The 21683-nt window shown below is 54.2% G+C and overlaps 1 protein-coding gene across 1 annotated transcript; it reads right to left on the reverse strand.

The window, feature by feature from the left end:
* Window positions 1-6044: 6044 nt before the first annotated feature.
* On the reverse strand, window positions 6045-20056 carry THOP1 (thimet oligopeptidase 1). Its single transcript, XM_061422755.1, has 13 exons — window positions 19830-20056; window positions 17487-17699; window positions 14986-15134; window positions 13998-14105; window positions 13496-13598; window positions 11286-11446; window positions 10562-10697; window positions 10007-10373; window positions 9706-9907; window positions 7737-7923; window positions 7478-7606; window positions 6710-6846; window positions 6045-6558 (listed from the first exon to the last, which is right to left on the reverse strand). The coding sequence occupies exons 1-13, from the start codon at window positions 19843-19845 to the stop codon at window positions 6403-6405; spliced, it is 2064 nt and encodes a 687-aa protein (XP_061278739.1). The 5' UTR covers window positions 19846-20056; the 3' UTR covers window positions 6045-6402.
* Window positions 20057-21683: the final 1627 nt, after the last annotated feature.

Here is a 21683-nt window from a genome sequence, read left to right on the forward strand (position 1 = left end):
GCCTGCTCTTGGAGCAACTCAGGCGCATGCACAAATTTCTTCACTAAAGGAGAAAATCGAGTGGTGGTGTAGTGGACTCCCCGCTGCCACTGCAGGGGGCACAGGTTCGACTCCTGGTCGGGGGACTGGGGCCCACATGCCGCGTGGCATGGCCTAAAAAAAAATAAGGGCGAAAATTCAGTATATTCAGCACTATGACCACCTGATCTGCCTCTTGAGAAATTTGTATGCAGGTCAGGAAGCAACAGTTAGAACTGGACATGGAACAACAGACTGGTTCCAAATAGGAAAAGGAGTCTGTCAAGGCTGTATATTGTCACCCTGTTTATTTAACTTATATGCAGAGTACATCATGAGAAATGCTGGACTGGAAGAAACACAAGCTGGAATCAAGATTGCTGGGAGAAATATCAATAACCTCAGATATGCAGATGACACCACCCTTATGGCAGAAAGTGAAGAGGAACTCAAAAGCCTCTTGATGAAAGTGAAAGTGGAGAGTGAAAAAGTTGGCTTAAAGCTCAACATTCAGAAAACGAAGATCATGGCATCCGGTCCCACCACTTCATGGGAAATAGATGTGGAAACAGTGGAAACAGTGTCAGACTTAATTTTTCTGGGCTCCAAAATCACTACAGTTGGTGACTGCAGCTATGAAATTAAAAGACGCTTACTCCTTGGAAGGAAAGTTATGACCAACCTAGATAGCATGTTCAAAAGCAGAGACATTACTTTGCCAACAAAGGTTCGTCTAGTCAAGGCTATGGTTTTTCCTGTGGTCATGTATAGATGTGAGAATTGGACTGTGAAGAAGGCTGAGCGCCAAAGAATTGATGCTTTTGAACTGTGGTGTTGGAGAAGACTCTTCAGAGTCCCTTGGACTGCAAGGAGATCCAACCAGTCCATTCTGAAGGAGATCAGCTCTGGGATTTCTTTGGAAGGAATGATGCTAAAGCTGAAACTCCAGTACTTTGGCCACCTCATGCGAAGAGTTGACTCATTGGAAAAGACTCTGATGCTGGGAGGGATTGGGGGCAGGAGGAGAAGGGGATGGCAGAGGATGAGATGGCTGGATGGCATCACTGACTCGATGGACGTGAGTCTGGGTGAACTCCGGGAGTTGGTGATGGACAGGGAGGCCTGGCGTGCTGCAATTCATGGGGTCGCAAAGAGTCGGACACGACTGAGCAACTGATCTGATCTGATCTGATGCCTGAGACGTAGATTTGCCAATAAAACAGTAATAACATTATTAGCTATTATTTATTAACACACTAGCAAATCTATAGGCCACTATATAGTAAACTTATTGTTTTAATGATAGTTTATTTATTAGTAATATTAATATATTGATTTATGTTGTGGTGGTGGTGATTTAATCACTAAGTTGTGTCTAACTCTTGTGGCCGCATGGACTGTAGTCTGCCAGGCTCTTTTGTCCATAGGGTTTTCCAGGCAAGAATACTGGAGTTGCCATTTCCTTCTCCAGGGGATCTTCCTGACCCAAGAATCGAACCCAGGTTTCCTGCACTGCAGAGAGATTTTTTACCGACTGTGCTACCAGGGAATTCCCTAGATTTATGTCAGTAGTATTCTATTAAATAATAAAACTACCACGGTTAATATATTAATATAAGTTGGTAATATATTCTTAAAACTTGCAACCTCCAGAATGGTGAAAAGCACATTGTTGGTGAAACCAAGTCCATAGTCATTTGTTATAGGGTCCTGAATGATCTCAGACAATGTGCTGGACAATTTTTCAGCCCCTTTTTCAAACTGACTTTTCCAGGCTTAGCCCATGACATGGAAGGTGTGCTGCCTGGATTCCTCCTTCAGGATTGAAGGTCCTATTCTTCCTGCAGCTGGAATGCTGATGACCAATGTGAAGTGAAAGTTGCTCAGTCGTGTCTCTTTGCGACCCCATGGACTATACAGTCTATGGAATTCTCCAGGCCAGAATACTGGAGTGGGTAGCCTTTCCCTTCTTCAGGGAATCTTCCCAACCCAGGGATCGAACCCAGGTCTCCTACATTGCAGGCGGATTCTTTGCCAGTTGACCCACAAGGGAAGCCTTGCTTAGTTAAAAATAATAGGGACTTCCTTGGTAGGCCAGTGGGGGAGAGTTCGTCTTCCAATGCAGGGAATGAAGGTTCAATTCCTGGTTGGGGAATTAAAAGCCCACGTGCCACGGGGCAACTAAGCCTGTATGCTGCAACAAAAAGATCCCGCATGCTGCAATAAGACCTCGTGCAGCCAAATAAATATTAAAAAACATATATCATTCTAAATACAAAGATTAAGAGCCACTATCATTATCCCTGTAATCCATAGATACTTCATCTGCTGCTAATAAGGCATATTTATTGACAAAACTTCTTTCTCTGATTCCCCACTCTGTGTGCAGCTAGAGCTGAGGTTCTGGGTTCATGAAGACCCCTCAGTTAGGGAAACTCGTCTGCTGTTTAAACTACATCAGTCGTCCACATAGGGGGATTTCCAATCAAACAGGTAGGCACCTGCAGAAACATTGTCTCTAACCACCCCAAACCTTCCCCAACCATCCAATAAAATGTCTTGGACTTGCAGTGTCATATTCCTTTAATCTTATACTGATTGTTCTTTTATTCGCTCAGTAAAAAGACTTCCTGCCAACCCATCATTATAATTATTAGGATCTCCTTTCTGTTTGGAATGTTCTCACCACTGCCTAGCTAACCCTACCTAATCCCTAATCAGGAATTCCCTATTTCTGAAATGTCATGGAACATGAGTGCAATCAGCTTGACTTAAGAAGCCAAAACTCTCAGACAGGAACAGACACAGGAAGTGCAGCAATGACCTGGGAGCTGTCCAAGTGCTGAAACATGATACAGAATGAGACAGGGTGTCCATTAAAAACTGTTTTGCAGGCGTGCTTTCTAAATTGCTTGTCATGCCCGACTCTTGTGACCCCACGGACTGTAGCCCACAGGCTCCTCTGTCCAAGGGATTCTCCAGGCAAGAATGCTGGAATAGGTTGCCATGCCCTCCTTCAGAGGATCTTCCCGACTCAGGAATCGAACCCATCTCTTCTATCTCCTGAATAGGCAGGCGGGTTCTTTACCACTAATGCCACCAGGGAACTCCAAGAATTGTTCTACCCTGTAGTAAAATACATCTGGGCTTTCCTGGTGGCTCAGTGGTAAAGAATCCGCCTGCGAAGCAGGAGACTTGGGTTCGACCCCTGGGTTGGAAAGATCCCCTGGGGGAAGAAACGGCAATCCACTCCAGTATTCTTGCCTGGGAAATCCAATGGACAGAGGACCCTGGTGGGCTACAGTTTGTGGGGTCACCAAAGAGTTGAACATGACTTAGGGACTAAATAACAACAACAAAATGTACCTATGTTCTAAATGGATATTGAGTCCATCAGAAAACTGTTAGGGAGGACTTCCCTGGTGGTTCAGTGGTTAAGATTCTGCTTCCAATGCAGGGTGCATGGGTCGATCCCTGGCCAGGGAACTAAGATCCTGTATGCCACATGGTACAGCCAAAAAGAATTATATATATATATGTATGTGTATATATATATACATATATATATGTATATATATATATGTATATATATATATTACATATAATCAAATACATTGAATTTTTAAATCAAAGTTATGTGCAGAGATTCACTGAAGGAGATCTAATGCCCTCTGCCTACGAAATTTATCATTTTGGTAATGACCATGTCAATTGTCTTTTCATTCTTTACCTTTCACTCAGCAGATATACAAGATTTGGAGCAGCTTTTATCAAACCTGACTTCTGACCCTCTTTGGATGCATAACTCTGGGTCAATTCCTTTCAGTTCAGTTCAGTCGCTCAGTCATGTCCAACTCTCTGCAGCCCCACGAATCGCAGCACACCAGGCCTCCCTGTCCATCACCAACTCCTGGAGTTCACTCAAACTCACGTCCATCAAGTCAGTGATGAACATCATGTCCATCCAGCCATCTCATCCTCTGTCGTGCCCTTTTCCTCCTGCCCCCAATCCCTCCCGGCATCAGAGTCTTTTCCAATGAGTCAACTCTTCGCATGAGGTGGCCAAAGTACTGGAGCTTCAGCTTTAGCATCATTCCCTCCAAAGAACACCCAGGGCTGATCTCCTTCAGAATGGACTGGTGGGATTTCCTTGCAGTCCAAGGGACTCTGAAGAGTCTTCTCCAACACCACAGTTCAAAAGCATCAATTCTTCGGCGCCCAGCTTTCTTCATAGTCCAACTCTCACATCCACACATCACCACTGGAAAAACCATAGCCTTGACTAGATGGATCTTTGTTGGCAAAGTAATGTCTCTGCTTTTGAATATGCTATCTAGGTTGGTCATAACTTTTCTTCCAAGGAGTAAGCGTCTTTTAATTTCATGGCTGCAGTCACCATCTGCAGTGATTTTGGAGCCCCCCAAAATAAAGTCTGACACTGTTTCCACTGTTTCCCCATCTACTTCCCATGAAATGATGGGACCAGATGCCATGATCTTCGTTTTCTGAATCAATAAAATATTCAAAAGTGCTTGGTTGTAATTTCTAGCTATGAGTAACAAAATAACCAACTCAAACTACCCTTTTAAGGAGGAAATTTTTCATCTCCCTTAACAGGACATGGAGAGACACTGGAGTAGGGGCATGAAGGGAGGGAGGGAGGGAGGGAGGGGGCATGGAGACAGAAGCAGGTGGAAAGGCCCTGGGGTATCTCCAAACCCTTCCCTCTTCACTTTCCTGCTGGCGTCAGAAAGCCTCTGCAGCCACAATTAATGGCTGAGGAGCCTGGAGGAAGGCATAGCAACCCACTTCAGTATTCTTGCCTGGAGAATTTCCACAGATAGAGGAGCCTGGCAGGTTACAGTCCATGGGGTCACAAAGAGTCAGATGTGACTGAGCGTCTGAGCACACTCAAACCTGAATCCCAGGAAGGTGGCAGCCAAGGCTACTCATCCCCTTACCCCCTGCCCGTCCAGGCCTTGAGCTAACCCTGTTTCCTGCTACCATGACACTGAATGAGCAGACATGTGATGTACTTTTAACATACACACCCTTCCAAACGTGGTGTTTGTTCTGAGACTCAACAGAGGCCAGGAGCCTGGGCAGTCCCTGCCCTGTGTCCCCCTGGACCAGAACCACCTCTCCTCCCCATATTTCTGCCATAGCCCTGAGCCAAGTAGGCAGGGACCTGGGTAGGTCCTTGGAGGCTCCTACAAGGTGGGGCATTCTGCCAGGCTCAGCCTTGACTGTGCCACATCTCAGGTGGGGTCTCTGAGATGTGGTCAAGGACGCACTCTGGCTAGCAAGTGACAAATGTCTGCCCAAGGTGACTTAAGCAGGAGAGGGGATCCAGTGGCTCAAAGTGCCAAGTGTGCGGTGGCAATGGGGTCCTGGGGAGGCCTGCCCTCATGGCATGGGCTCCTTTGTGCTGAGTGGCCTCTATCTAAGGACAGCTCTGTCTGCCTGACAGCTCATACTCTCCAAGTTTGGGGAGAAAACAGAATTTCTTTCCCCAAACTGCTTCAGCAAAAATCATGGGCCTGACAGCACCAGCCTCAACTGGACTACCTGTCGATGTCTGGGCTGAACCCTGTGGCTGGGGAGATGACCCACATGACCTGCTTTAACCTGGGGCCCCCAACTCCCTCTGGCATGGAGAGGTCCCCAAGGGTGGGGACACCCACGGGCAGTTCAGGATGTGCAGATGAGAGCGGTGCACTGGCCAGTGGCCACTTCTGCTCAACCCAGCTGAGGTGGGTCTCCCAGGAGGCCCCACTCACCCAACAGCCTAACCCTGAGGCTTGAACCCAGAGCTCCACTACCCAGCCCAGGCTGGATCCACTCCCTGTGTTGCCCGTCAATACTGGATCGGGGCCTTCCCTGGCAGTCCAGAGGTTAATACTCTGTGCTTCAAACATAGGGGGTATGTGTTCGATCCCTGGTCGGGGAACTAGGATCCCGCATGCCATAAGGTGAGGCCAAAAAACTCCAAACAAAAAACAACAAATCGGCCACAGCACTGCTCCTGCGGTGGGAGGGAGGCAGGCAGAGATCAGGACTGAGTCTTTTTTTTTTAATGGCTGCATTTCAAAGAACTGTTTTTTAACTAGGGAAACTCCCAGGAAAGGGCTGCATTAGTGCAACAAAGAGGAGTCTTGACCAGACAGGAGACTTTCCAAACACCTCCAGATGGAGACCTTTCAGCCCACGTAGGCCGATGGGGACACAGGGACTGGGCGAGGGGGAGAGGGGGAGGGACACGCAGCCCCTCCCCTGCCCTGTCCCTGGGCTGGAGTCCCCCACCTGCCCCGACTGGGCACTAAGGCACCTGGGCAGGTAGTGCACGGCCAGGCCCACCAGGGTTGGGGCCAGAGCCCCGTGCCATCAGCAGGCTGGCGGCTCACAGCCCTCCACCTGCAGCCCTTTGCTCAGGAGGAAGGCGTCCTGCTTGGGGTCACGACCCAGGAAGAGCTTCAACATGACACTGGCGTCCTCGGAGCCGCCCGGCCTCAGGATGCAGCTTCTGTAGTCCATGCCGACCTGCCAAGAGGGCACGGGGCTTGAGGAGGGTCGCGCACCCCTCCCTGGCTCCGAGGGGCCCTCGGCATCACCAGGGAGGAAGGACACCCAGCGTCTGGGGGCGTGGGGGGCAGGAGCCCTCAGGGTAAAGGGGCCCAGGCCGGCCTCTCACCTTGCCACTCAGGACGCCCTCCTGCTTGAAGCGCGTGTGGAACATGTCAGCAGAGTATACCTCACTCCATAGGTAGCCATAGTACTGGGCGTCATAGCCACCTGCCAGGTGGCCAAAGGTTGCAGGCATGTTGGTCCCTAGGATGGATGCGGAGAGGCTCTGGTCATGGCCCCTGGGCCCCCTCAGGATTTTTCCCAAGAAAAGGGCCTTGAAGCAGCCCCGTCTGAGGCCCATGCCACAGGAGGGGAACTGGTCTAACACTTCTAGAAAACGGGGGTCTTGTGGGCAACTCACAGAGGGAAATAAGTCTTTGCCCACTTTCTGCTCAAGCTCACAAGGGTTCACCCAGAGCACCTTACAAGATTGGCTGTTCAGGCTCTGATGAGTCAGGGCTCACCTGCGCTGGTCACCGCACTCCCTGAAGGATGTCTTAAGAGGCCCACAGAGGAGTGAACGTCGTGTATATACCAACACACACATGCTCAAACCTCCACTACTCATACATCCGGGTACAAACCCTTTCCTGACCCCCTGGGCTTCTCACAAAGCACGTGCAGAGCCGCCAGCCCACCGTGGCCCCCACGCGCCACAGCTGGAGCAACAGGCCCAAGGCTTGTGGTAGGATGAGCCCAGAGGCCAGCGGCTCCTCCTGGGCCTTGGCTGAAGCCTGTCAAACAGTCCCCACTTCATACATCACTAGATGACCTTCCCCACCTGGGCAGTGGCCACCACCCCGACTCCTAAGGCACCCAGCTGGAGCACGGCTACCTGGCGTGGCGGGGACCCCGAGGATCTCCTGGCACAGGCGGGCGTACTCCTTGGCCGGGTCTGCGGCTGTCTGCGTGTGCAAGGCCTGGTCTACCTTGGCCAGGACGATCTGGCGCAGGTTGAAGAGACCTGGGGGGAGGTGGGGGTGGGGAGATGGGGCGCTGGGTGTGTGTCTGAGCCACTTCCCCCGGGGGGAGGGGAGAAGGCAGTGGGGCGCTGGGTGTTTGGTGTCTGGGCGGCTCCTTCCTCCCCATTGCACCTGTATTGGCCTGGCGGGACTTGATGAGCTTGTCCAGCAGCTCCTGGGGGATGGAGCTGCCCGTGCGGTAGTGCTGGGACATCCGGAGCAGTGGCTCTGCCTCCCACACCCAGTTCTCCAGCATCTGTGATGGGGCCTCCACAAAGTCCCGCTCCACATGCGTCCCGCTGAACATGGCAAACTCGGCCTGTGGGGGGCGGGCGAGCGGGGAACTGTAGGAGGACCCAGACCCCAACCAACCCGGCATACAGGGAGGCAGAGAGCCTGCCATCCAGCAGGCCACAGCGCCCCTCCCCACCCACAGAGCCCTAGATGCAGTGGATCTAGGTGGCCGGCAACAGTAGGAGCTCCTTTCTCCTCTTTCCTGCATCTTGACGTTCTTTCTGAAGACAAAGTACCTGATGGCAGTGTGGCTGGAACCCAGGCCTGGCAGACACAGGGCCAGGTGGGCTGAGTGACCTGGCATGTTCTTCCTGGGACCCAAGGAGGCAGTCAGATGTCACTGGCTCCTGGGTCACTGGACCCCTGCCTTTGGGTTCCAGCACCAACTGCAAACAAGCGTCCTTCTCACAGTCTACTGACTGCCCCATGTGTGCATTCTCATGTTTCTGGGGGTGATTTCTCTGTTCTAGATGGCCCCCCAGCGTAGGGCTGAAGTGCTATCCAGCGTCTGGGGAGCGGGAAGGCAATGAGGTGCTCACGGAGATAGTGCGTGTGTCAGATGAGCTTTGTCCAGGTGAGGGTCACAGCCCTGCCAGCCAGGGGCTCAGCATGACTGAACCAACAGCTGGTATCAGACCAGGTGTCATTAAATAGAAACACAGAGCACATGAAGCTGAGTGAGGATCATCCTGAAAACAGGGTGACAAAGACTCACGGGAGGCTGGCTCTGCACAGTCTGCAGGGGTGGTGGCTCAGTAACCGCTCCCTCCACATTCACAGCGACTTTATAGCACAGAACTGCCTTAACACTGAGAATCAGCTCTACTGAGAAAGACATGACGGCTGCGAGGGAGCCATGAGGGTCACTGGCAGAGGAGTGGTTCAGGGACAGCAAGTCATCCCTGAGTGGATCGCGAGGAAGCTGCACAAGGAGAGGGGCGTGAAGGGGGCTAAAGGTGGTGGGGGCGAGGGCTGGGAGACCCCCACCCTCACGCCACAGACAGTAACACCAAAATGAAGAGCTCAACTACTAAACTTAAAGGAAAAAAATTTAGAAGAAATTCTTTGTGCCTTGAGTTAGAGAAGAATTTGCAAAACGTGCGAGAAAACATTTAACAACTTAAAAGTCAAAACATTCTGCTCAGAAATACAGCAGCAGAGGTCCCTCCACACCCGAAAGCATCCCTCAGCCATGAAAAGGAGAGAAGCCCTGACACTCACAACCACGTGGACGGACCGAGGACACGACGCTCAGTGAGAGGAGCAGACACAGAAGGACACACAGGGTGTGACTCCACTGATGGGAAACGTGCAGAGCAGGCCAATCCACAGACACAGACAGTGGGCTCCTGGTGGTCAGGGGCTGGGGGGGAGGGGTTGTGGGTAGTGATAGCTAAGGTGTGTGAGGGACATTTTTGGGGTGATGGAAAATTCCCAGAACACGGCACTGGGATGGCCACACGGCTTGGTGAGCTGTTCTGAACTGTCCCCTCACGCTCCGGGGCAGCTTGTGTGAGCATGGCTCTCAGGCTGAGGGCTGACTGCAAGAGGGCCGAGCACAAGCACATGTGCAGCCAGGTCCCAGGGATGGACGCTCATCTGGGGGGCCCGATGAGGAAAGTCCCTGGGACTTAACACACAGGGAACCGGCTCCACTTATGCCTTTACCCAGGGCTCCCAGCTTCCGGAGCCACGAGGACATCCCTTGCTGTTGTTCACATATCCCGGGCATGGGGGTCAGGGACGGAAGCCAGTACCAACCTTCCTGTAGACCACCACGCCCTGCCCTCCACTCCCCCACACCCACCTGGGAGCAGAGCTGGTGCATCACGTGGCCAAACTCGTGGAAGTAGGTCTCCACCTCGTCGTGCTGCAGCAGGGAGGGCGCATCGGGTGTGGGCTTGGTGAAGTTGGCCACCATGGCAGCGATGGCGATCTGGCGGCTCCCGTCCTTCCGTAGGCAGCCTGGCTGCAGGCCAAAGCAGGCCGCGTGCCCATACTTGCCTTCCCTGGGTGGGGACCAGGGACGTGGGGTCAGTCTTGGCCACTGGGGGTGGGCGGAGAGGGTGCCCAGCCCAGCCTGGCTGACGGGTCCCCCGTGCACACACCGAGGGTAGAGGTCCAGGTAGAACTTGCCAATGAGCTTGCCGGAGGCCGCATCCCGCACGGCATAGAGCGCCACGTCCTCGTGCCACACGGCGGCGCCCTCCTCCAGCTGGAAGCTGAGGCCCAGGAGCTCCTGGTAGATGCCCAGCAGCCCGCGGGTCACCACATGCATGGGAAAGTACTCCTTGAGCAGATTCTGGTCCACACGGTAGCGCGTCTCCTCCACCTGGTTCATATAGTAGCGCATGTCCCAGGCGTTGATGCGCCCGTCAAAAGCCAGGCCGCGCTGCTCGCACTCCGCCCTCTTCAGCTCCAGGATCACCGCCCGCTCCTGCTCCCCGAGTGGCTTCAGCTTCTGCGCCAGCTCATCTGTGGGCGATGGGGGTTGTGTGAGGCTCAGCTACCTCCCTGGGCCACCCCTAGCCCCCACCACTCACCCAACACGGGACCCCCAAGGGTGGACAGAGTGGGGCTCGCAGGCAGCACCTCGTCCAGTTGAGGTGGACCTCAGCCCTCACACCTCCCCCCAGGCACCTGGGGCAAGGGGGCGGGGTTACCTAGGAAAGTGGCCACCACCTGGCTGGTCTTGGCCATGTTCATCTCTAGCACATAGTCGGCGTGTGTGCTGAACCCCAGCAGACGGGACTTCTGAGCCCGCAGCCTCACCAGTTCCCTGAGAATGGCGCAGTTCTCCTAGAGCCCACAGATGGACAGATAGACGGTAGCACTGGAGCCATAGGCCAGGTGCCCGCAAGAGGGCTCTCAGGTTCCTGGCAGCCATGGCTAGTGCCCCCACGATCCACCCCCGCAACCCCCACTGCCCAGATTTCTCTGCACTTGCTCCTGTCATAACACACGGTCTTTATAATCCACGGGGCCTCCCTGGGCTCAGGGCTCTGCCGGCACCTGAGGGCTTCACTCAGCCCCCCCAGCTTGTGGGACAGACACAGAGCAACATTGACTGGGTTCATTTACAAGGAGAAATAGGCCTGTTCACAACAGGAAACCTAACTACACCCAGAAGCTGTTAGAGAACGTCCAGAAGATGAGGGGCCGGGAGCTGGTGGCCAGCAGTGCTGTCTCCACGGCACCAAGGCCCTAACCCAGGATTGCCCCAGTCAAGTCCATGGCCAGGAGAGGGAAGTGCCAACCCCTCCCATCCAGGCCAGCCCTGGGACTGGCAGACTCAACAGCCCTTGGGGCTGAGCCAGACCCAGGGGCGCTGAGAGGGGAGGCCGAGATTGAGCCCCGCTGGGCACTGTGCAATGGGTGGCTCCTTGCCTCCTTGCACCGGCAGTTGAAGGCCTCCTCCACTTTCCTCCGGGTCTCGGGCACGTGGCATTTCTTCAGGAGGGGGAAGTAGTGCGGGTACTTGAGCGTGACCTTCAGTTTCTCATCCTCGGTCTTCTCCAGTGAATTTAGAAAGTCTTCAGGGAGCCCTCCTGTGGGGGCCAAATTGGGGGCTCTGAGGGGACTGGCAGGCTGCCCAGCTGAGGTGGGAGGGGTGGAAGCCCCCGCGGATGGGAGGTGAGGAATGCGATGGCAGGCTGGGCTTCCCCATGCCCTCTGCAAGGGTCTGCACCCAGAGGAGCAATGTTGAGGGCTCTCCCACCTCAAAGCTCTGCTCCCTCAGGATGCCCTCAGGGAGGGGGGAGGTGGAGCTGTGTCCTGTCACCCCAGGTCAGCCTGCACCCCACAACAGACGCCACCCTGGGACGGCGTGGACTGCCGCCTCCTCCCATGTCCTTCCTGGGTGAGAGGCCACAGCAGGAGGTGGAACCTGCCAGGTGGGTTTCCCAGCTCCGGGTGACTGAGGGACCCGGGAGCAACAGCTCCCTGGCAGCCAGACCTCAGTTCTGACCACCCCGCTGGGGCCACGCCAGGGAGAGGACACAGCGAGCCCAGCTCAGTCCATGTGCAACAGGAGGTGCTTCAAGAACTACAGGGACGCGTCCATTTGAAGGGGCCAAACTGGGACAATGAGCATCTAAGAAAGTGAGGACAGCAAGGACACCCCCAGTGGACAGACCAGGGCCCGGAAGCCCGTGGATGCGAGGACACGGCCGGGGCTGTGGGGGGCTAGTTCTGACACGTGGGAGGACACCCACTAAGACAGGGACAGGACACGAGCCGGTGACAGTGCGAGGAGCTGGAGCCGTCAGGATTCTTGGGAGAAATCACTGATCATGAGGGGAAAACAGCCGACACTACAGAGGCGATGCCGGGTGGAAGTCCTAGAACTTCCACCGGTGGAAGGCCTAGAACTTCCACCGGTGGAAGGCCCCACGATGGGGACTTAGAAAAAGAAGACAGGGTTTCATACATGTATACACGACTCTCTCTAGAGGCTGGGGTGGGGAAGAAAACAGAGACACAACACCCTACCTACGTTCCTGTAAAATGACTCTCCAAAGCCTTTCGCAACCCAGAGAAATGACCCGGCATGGCTCCTGCTCAGCAGGGACTGAAACCCTGCCAGGCGGCCACACATGTCCAACTGCCATCCCAGCCCCGTGAGACTGGTCACCGGGCTCTGAGTGGCTGTTCCACGTGCTGGGGGTTCACATTCCTGCCCAGGAGGCCAGGCCGAACTAGCCGGGCCCTGGGCTGGACAGTGGGCAGAAAAGCAGCCCCATAGGACAGTGGACTCCAGAGGCCTGGGATGGCCCTTTGGCCTGAGAACCTTTGGAGCCACATGGGCCTTGCTTCCTGGGACACAACAGTAGGGACAAAAAGTCAGAGTGGCAGAGGTCAGCGTGATGGACCTGAAGCTCCTGCTCAGGACAGAGCACATCTGTGTCCCTGAGTCCCTACTGACCAGAGACCCAGGCAGTATCACAGCGTATGTGACAGCACCCTCGGACTCCCGGGCAGGGCTCACAGGCTATTGCCCACCTGCCTGGATTCTGCAAAATTGTCAGTGTGGGTAAAACGGAAGCAAATCTGTCAACAGGGAAGGCATCTGGAGAGATTAGAATGGAACATGAGGCTTAACTTGAGCTGATTGGGGCCAGAAATGAAAAGCCAGTCATCAGGATGGGTGGGGACCCCATCCCGAGAGGGCCTGTACCTAGGGACACAGGAGGCACCATCCCTGTTGATGGGTCTGGAGGCCCCAGCACAGGAGTTGCACACACACAGGGAGGCCAGGCCCGGGGCATGCATGGGGTCTCCCTGGTACTATTCTCGCCACTTTCCCACAGGCACCAAATTTTCAAAATAAGGCATCTGGGGAAGAAGGTAGAAGCTGAGAAAACCTCCCAGGCCCCAGGCCTTCAAGCCCCCATACACAGCCAGATTGGGAGGACACCATGAGGTTAAAGGATCATACCTCACAGAAAGGGTAGGGCAGAATCTCGGCAGACAGACCCCGGCCCTCTCCAAGGAAGGATCCAGGACCTTGGGCTCCAAACTCCCGGAGTGCCCGTGGTGAAGGCCCTCCCAGGGAATGCTCCCCTCCACCGCCCATCACCCTGTGCACCCTCACGCACCCAGCTCTTCGCGTGTGAACGGTAGGAAGGTCGTGTCCTCGTTCAGGTTCTTGTTGAAGTCGATGCACAGGAGACTCAGCTTCTTCTTGATACTCTTGATTTTCTGATGGAAGAAGACTGTTGTGAGAGTCCAGGGAAATGGAAAGAGTGGGGGTTCTAGATTTGGGGCCCACCAGGGGTTGTGCTGAGCTTAGGTATCTGAAGCCTAGACCCTGACCCCCTGTTCTTGCTTCCCAGTGATCAGTGAAGGACCTGGAAGCAGGGGTGCCCCATAGAGACCACCACTCTCACAGCCCTGGGGAATCTAAGCTTTGGCCATCTTAAGGGACCTAAACTGTTCATTCAGAGTCCATCTGGTTTTCAGAAACAGAAACTGACCAGCCTGGGTTCAGGAACAAGGAGAAGGGGAGCTGAGGAAAGAGCCGGCTCCCCTGGGCCCTGGGCCAGGGTGGGGGCTGGGCCTGGGCCTAGGCATGAGGGTCATCACAGGCTAGGCTCTCACCTCCTGTGTCTCCTCTGGCAGGTGCAGCCCGTTCCTCCGGCCTAGTTTGATTAATCGCTCCAGGTACCTTGATGCCTCGGGTCTCAGTGAGTCCTTCTGGACCTTCTCCTGGAACAAGAAAACCATAGAGACATTGCCGAATGCCTGCGAGGCCATGGAGAAGCAGGACGTCATCACTGGAAGGAATGTAGGATGGTGCAGTCGTGCTGGAAGGGAGTTTACAGGTTTCCTGAAAAGCGAAACTTCCTAACAAAGCAGCTATCGCAGGACTCAGCACTGCAGGCCCGAGCACTGACCCAGGGAACCAGATTCAAGTCCACATAGGACCTTGCGTGACTAGGGACAGCCCCAAACCAAAGCTGCTGGGGGCTGCCCCAGGGCAATGGGTGATGGGGCAGCTGTGTCAATGTTAGGACCCTGCTGTGACACTGACTTGTCACAAAATGTGACTTCAGGGACAAGCAGGCAAAGCTCAACTGGGACCTCTCTGAATCATTTCTTCCAACTACATGTGAACCTACAATGGTCTCAATAAACACTTCAGTTAACACCGCCTGTGCTTTCTGAGGCCCCCGCCCCCGAGTCTGCACAAAGTACCCCAGGGCCTTCCTGGTTCCAAGGCGGACATGTCTGGCAGGTTCTAAAAACCACCCACCAGCCACGCGAGGAGCACCTGCAGCCCCCTGACGCGGGCAGCAGTGCTCGGCCGGCACTGCCAGGGAGGCAGGAAATGCACACACCTGTCACTAGTCCCTTCACCTCACGTGGGAGATGGGATGTCCCCTTGAGGTGACCCCAGCAAGGTCAGGGATGTGAGATGACGTGCGTGTGGGAAGGCCTTGCACGCCTTTCCTCCTCCCGCTTGTCTCTGTCACGTCTCTAACATTGTCTGTTGTGGTAAAACGGCCCCACTGCCCCCTGCAGGGCTCTGTCCACCTCATGAAGCCGGGGGGCAGGAGGTCCATACTCTGGCCTGGCTCTCGCTCACCTGCAGCCAGACAATCCTCTGGTACACGTCCTGCCTCATGCTCATTTCCACATCGAATTCCGACAGCTTCTTGTCCGCCTCTGTGCTTGCTGTGCGGATGTCCTTGGAGGGAGAGACGTGCTGGGGGAAGTCAAGGATGTTCCTCTGAACTGAAACGGGGAGACAGTACAGGTGAGAGAACGGCCTTGCATTGAAATGGGCAGGTGAAGCCCTGGGCGAGAGACGAGCGTGGTTAACCCTGTCCTCAGGGACTCATGGTCCAGATGGGATGGCACTCAGTTCTGGACACCTCAAGCTGAGAAGGACGGGAACAGGAACAGTATGAGACCAGGAGAGGCTGAAGGGACTCAGCGCCAGAAAGGGCCCCGGCGGCCCATGGCCATGCTGCAGGGCACCAACAATTTTATACTTCAAGGCGCACCACGTGCGTGAGATAGGGGGTGTGTGGCAACTGTGAGAACACACGCTTCCGCTGCGTCACCATGTGACCCACAGCCCCACTCCCAGGTGGACACCCAAGAGGAGCAGAACACTGTCCACCCAAAAAACTGTCCACACATCATCATAGCAGCGTGATCCATAGTGACCAACCGTGGACACAACCCAGGTATCTGTCGGCAGACGACTAGACACACATGCGCCTCTGCACATGGGAGCATCACTCAGACATGAAAAGGAGAGAAGCCCTGACACTTGCTACCACAGGGACAGACCCTGAGAACATGATGCTCAGTGAGAGAAGCAGACACAGAAGGACACACAGGGTGTGACTCCACTGATGGGAAACGTGCAAAGCAGGCTGATCCACAGACACAGAGAGTGGGTTCACATTGTCAGAAAGTGACTGCTAATGGAGATGGGGGACCTCTTTGGGGTGATGAAAAGTTCTAGAATTAGATACTGGTGATGGCTGTATATGCTAAATACACTAAAAACCAATGAAATCTAGGCTTTATGTGGGCAGATTACATGGTATGTGAAATGTATCTCAACAGTTCTTTCATACCACTGAGTGGTATACAGGAACTTAGTTGCCCAACCAGGGATTGAACCTGCGCCCCCAGCAGTGGAAGTGTGGAGTCCTAACCATCAGACCATTAGGGAAGCCCTCTTCAACAGAGCAATTTTTTTAAAAGTGTATACTTTTCAGGGGGGAGAGGGGCCTGAAGTACCATCACGGTTTGGTGGCTTCCATGGCCCCAGGCCACTGAGAATGTCCCAGGGCTGGTGGGTCAGCTGCACAGTAGACCCTCCAGAGGTGGTGATCTGCTCAGCTGATTGGACCAAACATGGCAGGGTCTGAGGGGGCCCTGACACCAGCTGCCCGATAGCGAGCCATGTAAAGGACAGAAGCGGCCTCTGTGCATGTGGGATTTGAACGCTGTGACGGCACTGAGCGGACAACAGAACAGCAGAGTGTGGGATTAGTCTGGGCGGCTGGTTGGGCCGAGGGGGCGCGGGAAGGGGCACCAGGCAGGGCTCAGCCTGTACTCAGACAGCCCGACACCCAGCAAAGCAGGGGGAGGGGCTTCCCGGGTGGTCCAGTGGCTAAGACTCCAAACTCCCAATGCAGGGGGCACAGGTTCAATCCCTGGTCTAGGAACTAGATCCCACGTGCTGCATGGCACAGCCCAAAAAAAAAAAAAAAAAAGTAAAAAAATAATATAATTTGGTCTACTGAGGAGAGATGGAAAGGCCACAGGAGTGGGGGTTGAGAGACCAGATCTTGTCTGGCAGGGTTACGCCCCAGGTGGGAATTTGCACCAACCAGCCTCCAGAGCCTCCTGCTGGAGATGAGAGGGGAGACAGGTCTGCCCCACCCCAGCAGGTGACTGGCGGGCAAAACTGGCCTATGGGCTCTTGATCCACTGCCTGCACCATGGCCCCCACCTCTGAGCCCATGGCACACTGGCCTCCATGGGGTGGCCCCTCTGGAGTCTGAGCATGCAGCCGGGCCCGACACACCCAGCGCCATGCAGCATCAGGGACACGTGAGGCTCCTGCAGCCGGAGTTCAGGGATTCTAGACGGTTCTCAGAGAACAGCTTTCCCAGAGATGCAGAGACAGGGGTTTCCCTGGCTCAGCGTTCTCTGCCTCATCAGCCTCTGCAGAGGGGGCTTGGGAGGCGGACTGGGGATCTGTCTGACCACACAAAGTTGTAGGACAGACCCCCATAGATAAGAGGAGGGAAGGAACTCCAGAGTGACAAGAAGGGCGCCCCAGGGGATCAGGTTACTCAGAGCACAAGGTGGTGGCTGGGGTCAGAAAACCAAAGGGGACCAAGTTCAGCCGCTCAGAGGAAACAAACAACCCCTGGGACTCCAGTTTCAAGGCTGGCAGGTGAGCTGGTCTGATGACATGGCCCCGGGGGATAGTGCAAGCCAGCCAGGCCTGGCTGTCTCCCGTTGACCAAGGCCCACCAGGGGCCTTTCCCAGCCAGCGCCTCTCTCCACTGGGTCCCTGGGAAGGAGGTGGCGTTGCCAGGTCTGGGCATGGCTCACCTGTGTAGGACACCTCCACGTCAGCCAGCGCCTTGAGCGTGTTCTCGTAGGACACATCCTGGGGCTCCTGGGCGCCCACGCGGTCATACACGCGCTTGGTCTGCTCGATGAGTTCGGTGGTAAGCTCGGCGATCTGCTGGGCACTCAGGTCCCACCGGAGGTGGTTCACGGCTGAGCACGGCGCCACCACGTCCAGGGCATCCCCTGTGCAGGCTGGACCCGGGAGACAGACCCCACACCCAGCAGGTCAGTGTCAGGCCTGCAATCAGGGTCAGAGTAACAGGGTTGGGGGAGACCCCAGGGCTGTGTGTGGACGTGTGGCACAATTGGTCCTCAAACTTAAGGGGATCCTGCCCCCAGGGAACACTGTGGTTGTCACAATCAGGGAGTGATACCACTGCATCATTGGGGTCAGGCATGCTGCTCAACACCCCAAAGTGCCCAGGACAGCCCTCGCAGGAAGACTCAGCCCCCAAAGTCATCAGTGCTGAGCACACACCTGCGTTTCACTGAAAGAACACCTGCCTGCAGGGTGGAACCCCGAGTTCCCTGAATGTGACATGTGTACTGTGTTATTTTTCTAAAAGAGGGGGAAGCCCTGACAATTAAGACTTCCCTAGCCCCCACACCTCCACCCCCTCCCCCCGCCCCCACCAAGAGTTTTCTGGATGAGAGTCTGGTCTCCACTGACAGCTGTCACTTAAAAATCTTTGGGCAGTATTCTGCAGTGTACTTGCCTCACTGGGTTCCAAGACAGTTCTGTCCTCCGCACCCTAGGTTGCCCCATGTCACAGATGGGAACCCTGAGATAGCCTGATCCCATAGCCAGCAAGCGATAAGGATGGTTCAAAGTCAAGCAGCCTACTTCTCCTCCCATGCCTTGAACTAGCAGATGGCGCTCACCCCATCTTTGGAAATCTGCACACCCTGTGGTTGTCGGGTCCTGTCCCCTTTTCAGGGCTCCACTCAGGATTAAAATTCAAACCCTTTATCAGAGTCTACACCTGCAGTTGCCAAACACTGTCGCAACTGTTTCTGTCTAGCCCCTGAGCTAAAGGTGATTCTGCTGTGACCAAGAAGTTGTGTGGCCTGCCTGCCAAGTCTAAACCACTTGGCCCTACACAGACAGGTTCACTGACCCCTGCTCTACTTGGTCCAGACTCTACTGGGTCCAGCACAGCAGGTTTGGCCAGCTGGTTTGGTCAATTTCTCTGTGCCTGGACACACAGGCTTTTTCTTCGAGAAGTTTCCTGAGCCTTCTTACAGTTGTCCCCTCTGCCCAGAGCCCTACCATATCAGTTCTCCTTTTCACATCCCTTTCTCAGAGAGGGCCCTGATGGCGTTCCTGTAGCATCTGTAGGTTGGCAACGGCTATAGAGAAGGCAATGGCACCCCACTCCAGTACTCTTGCCTGGAGAATCCCAGGGACAGAGGAGCCTAGTGGGCTGCTGTCTATGGGGTCGCACAGAGTCGGACATGACTGAAGCGACTTAGCAGCAGTAGCAGCAGCAGGGTTTGAAAACTTTGAGCAGGCATGTTTGTAAACATTCACTGTCACCTACGTGCCAGGTCTCTAACAATCCTGAACCAAAGAAAGCAGACTACATTCCTGCCTTACTGCGGCCTGAATAACGGTAATTATGATTATCATCAATATAGGCTGCAGAGGATAGGTTGGGCAAGACAAAATTTGAGGTGGCCCTACTCAACATCCTGGGTGACTTCCTAAAACACGGTTGGTATGCAGGTGACATTGCTCCCCTAAAGGAAAACCCTTCTGTGGTGCCCCATTGTGCTTCACATAAAAGGGACCTGCAGCTGTGCCTTAGCCAAAATGACTTATTGCTCCCCAAACGTCTTACTGGTGTGCTTGCCTCCCTCGCGATTCCCACCACCTGGGACAGCTGCTTCTCCCCACCAAATCCAAGCTGAATGAAATGCCACCTCCTCCGAGAAGCCCTCCAGGATCGCCCCCCCCCCCCCCTAAAGAAGCACCACCAGCCATGGCACCGATCACTGTCTAAAGCCCCCGCTTGCTTTTTGCCTGTCGAACGTCCGGCTGTGGACCTAAGTCTAGAACTCCCTTGGAGTTCACCTCAGGGCAGACCCATCCTCAGGAGAAGTAACGGAGTTTGCCGAATGAGTGAAGCGCTGAAAAACCTGAATCATTCATTCGGCAACCGAGGGGGCGGGGTTCCAAGCTCGCCGACCCCCATCCCCAGCCTGGGCCGAGGTCACTCGAGGGTCACTGGCTCCGTTCTAAGGCCCCAGGGGCGACCCCGGGGGAGGGGCATAGGGCTCCCGGGTCCGACGAGCGGGGCCACACCAAGAAACGGCCTGTACCTGCAGGAGGCTTCATAGCTGGCGGGTGTGCACCGGCGGCCCCTGCTTCCACCTGGTCCGTGTCCGCGCAGCGGCCAGCAGCCTCCTTCCGCCCACTCAGAGAACGCAAATGTCCACACCGAGGCGCCCGCCGCACGCGCGCTCACTGAATGCTGGGAGACTCGTGCGCTGGAGAGCAGGGCGCTTGCGCGCCCTAGCTCCGCCCAAAGCCCGTGGCGGTGCTCCAGATGGCTGACTCACTCTGCGCCTGCGCCGGGACCACCCCCGTCCGTCATTTGTTCTCGGTTGTGAGAGGGTGGAGCTTTCGGGGAGGCGAGGAACAGGCGTTTCCGTGGAAACCCGCACAGCTGGCGCCTCCGAGCTTTTTATCTGGGCTCTTTCTGGCAGTAGTTGGCTTGGGCTTCCAGCTCCTGTATTAATTTATATTAGCCTCCTTTCTACATTAGTTGTGTATTTGTGTAGCTTTACAACTTTTCTCCCTTAAGTAAGGTCATCCGTGATCGCTTACCTTGTCTCAGGCGCTTATCCCATTCGAGTATCTAATGAATAAAGAAGGTGCGCCACATACATTAGCTGAAACCAGTTGGTCAATAAAATTAAACACACATTTACTTAAAAAACAAAAATGTGTGTAAGCAAAGTAAGTTGTTGAGAAAGCTTCAGAAAACGGATCCAGGACTTCAAACAACAGGTGTTTTTAAACAGTGAAGTTGCCTGACCTAGGGATTATTGGTTAAAACAGAATCTTGAGGCGGTCCAGAGGTTAGGACTCCACTCTTTCACGTTGGTGTTGGACAGGGAGGCCTGGCGTGCTGCTGTTCATGGGGTTGCAAAGAGTCGGACAGGACTGAGCGACTGAACTGAACTGAACTGTCACTGAAGGGGGCGCAGGTTTGATTCCTTCTCCGTAGGGCCCCAAAGAGTCGGACACGATTGAGCATGCACGTATGCATAGGAAACTAAGCGCAGTGCGCAAAAAAAACCCCCAAATATCAACCTTGAACCACCTGAGTCACCCAGAAACTCACGAGAATTAAATATGCCCCCAAACCCACCTCCTTTATTTATCCTTCATTTCTGCAAAAGAAATGAAAATACCCTGGGATGTTAAGTGTGCGTTTTAAGTAGGATAAAAATGAATTGGGAGAACATTTCTGGCAACTTTCACCCTAATGACGGTCACTTAGTAGGGAATTTCCCATTACCCACCCTCGATTTTTTTCTCTCTTGAGACCGTCAAATTTAATTCTATGTTAGTCTTCATTTTCGCTGTTTCCTATAGCTGGAGTGCTTTTCTCCTGTTCTTCAAATTCACCTGTGGGAGAGAGACCCTCCCTAATCATCCCAGCCAATTTACCCGCCAAACACAACACACCACGTTTTCTTCATAGTGCTTGCCATTGAGTAAAATCTGTTCATTTATATACTAGTTTGTGGCTCAGAGGGTAAAGCGTCTGCCTGCAATGCGGGAGACCCGCGTTCGATCCCTGGGTCAGGAAGATCCCCTGGAGAAGGAAACGGCAACCCACTCCAGTATTCTTGCCTGGAGAATCCCATGGACAGAGGAGCCTGGTAGGCTACAGTTCATGGGGTCACAAAGAGTCGGACACGACTGAGCGACTTCACTCACTCACTAGTTTACAGTGTACCGCAATACAAGGTAATGAGAGCAAACATTTCCCTTTATAGTTGGCGTGCATATTCGTTGACTACTAGGCACCTGCTGTGAACAAAAATCTGTGAATTATACTTTACTCTGATGGACTGAATGAATAAAATAATTCACTTGTTGGAGGATGGATGAGTAAAGAAAATAAATAACAGTTGCTCGAATTCAAAGATAGTCTATGATGC

This window comes from Bos javanicus, chromosome 7 (assembly GCF_032452875.1).
Source record: "Bos javanicus breed banteng chromosome 7, ARS-OSU_banteng_1.0, whole genome shotgun sequence".
NCBI lineage: Eukaryota > Metazoa > Chordata > Mammalia > Artiodactyla > Bovidae > Bos > Bos javanicus.

Excerpts from the sequence above, each read along its gene's own strand:
- THOP1 (XM_061422755.1), bottom strand. Across the intron at positions 10,374-10,561 it reads GGTGGTGGCCACTTTCCTAG|ATGAGCTGGCGCAGAAGCTG; the intron begins GTAACCCCGCCC and ends CATCGCCCACAG. Across the intron at positions 7,924-9,705 it reads TGCACCAGCTCTGCTCCCAG|GCCGAGTTTGCCATGTTCAG; the intron begins GTGGGTGTGGGG and ends CGCCCCCCACAG.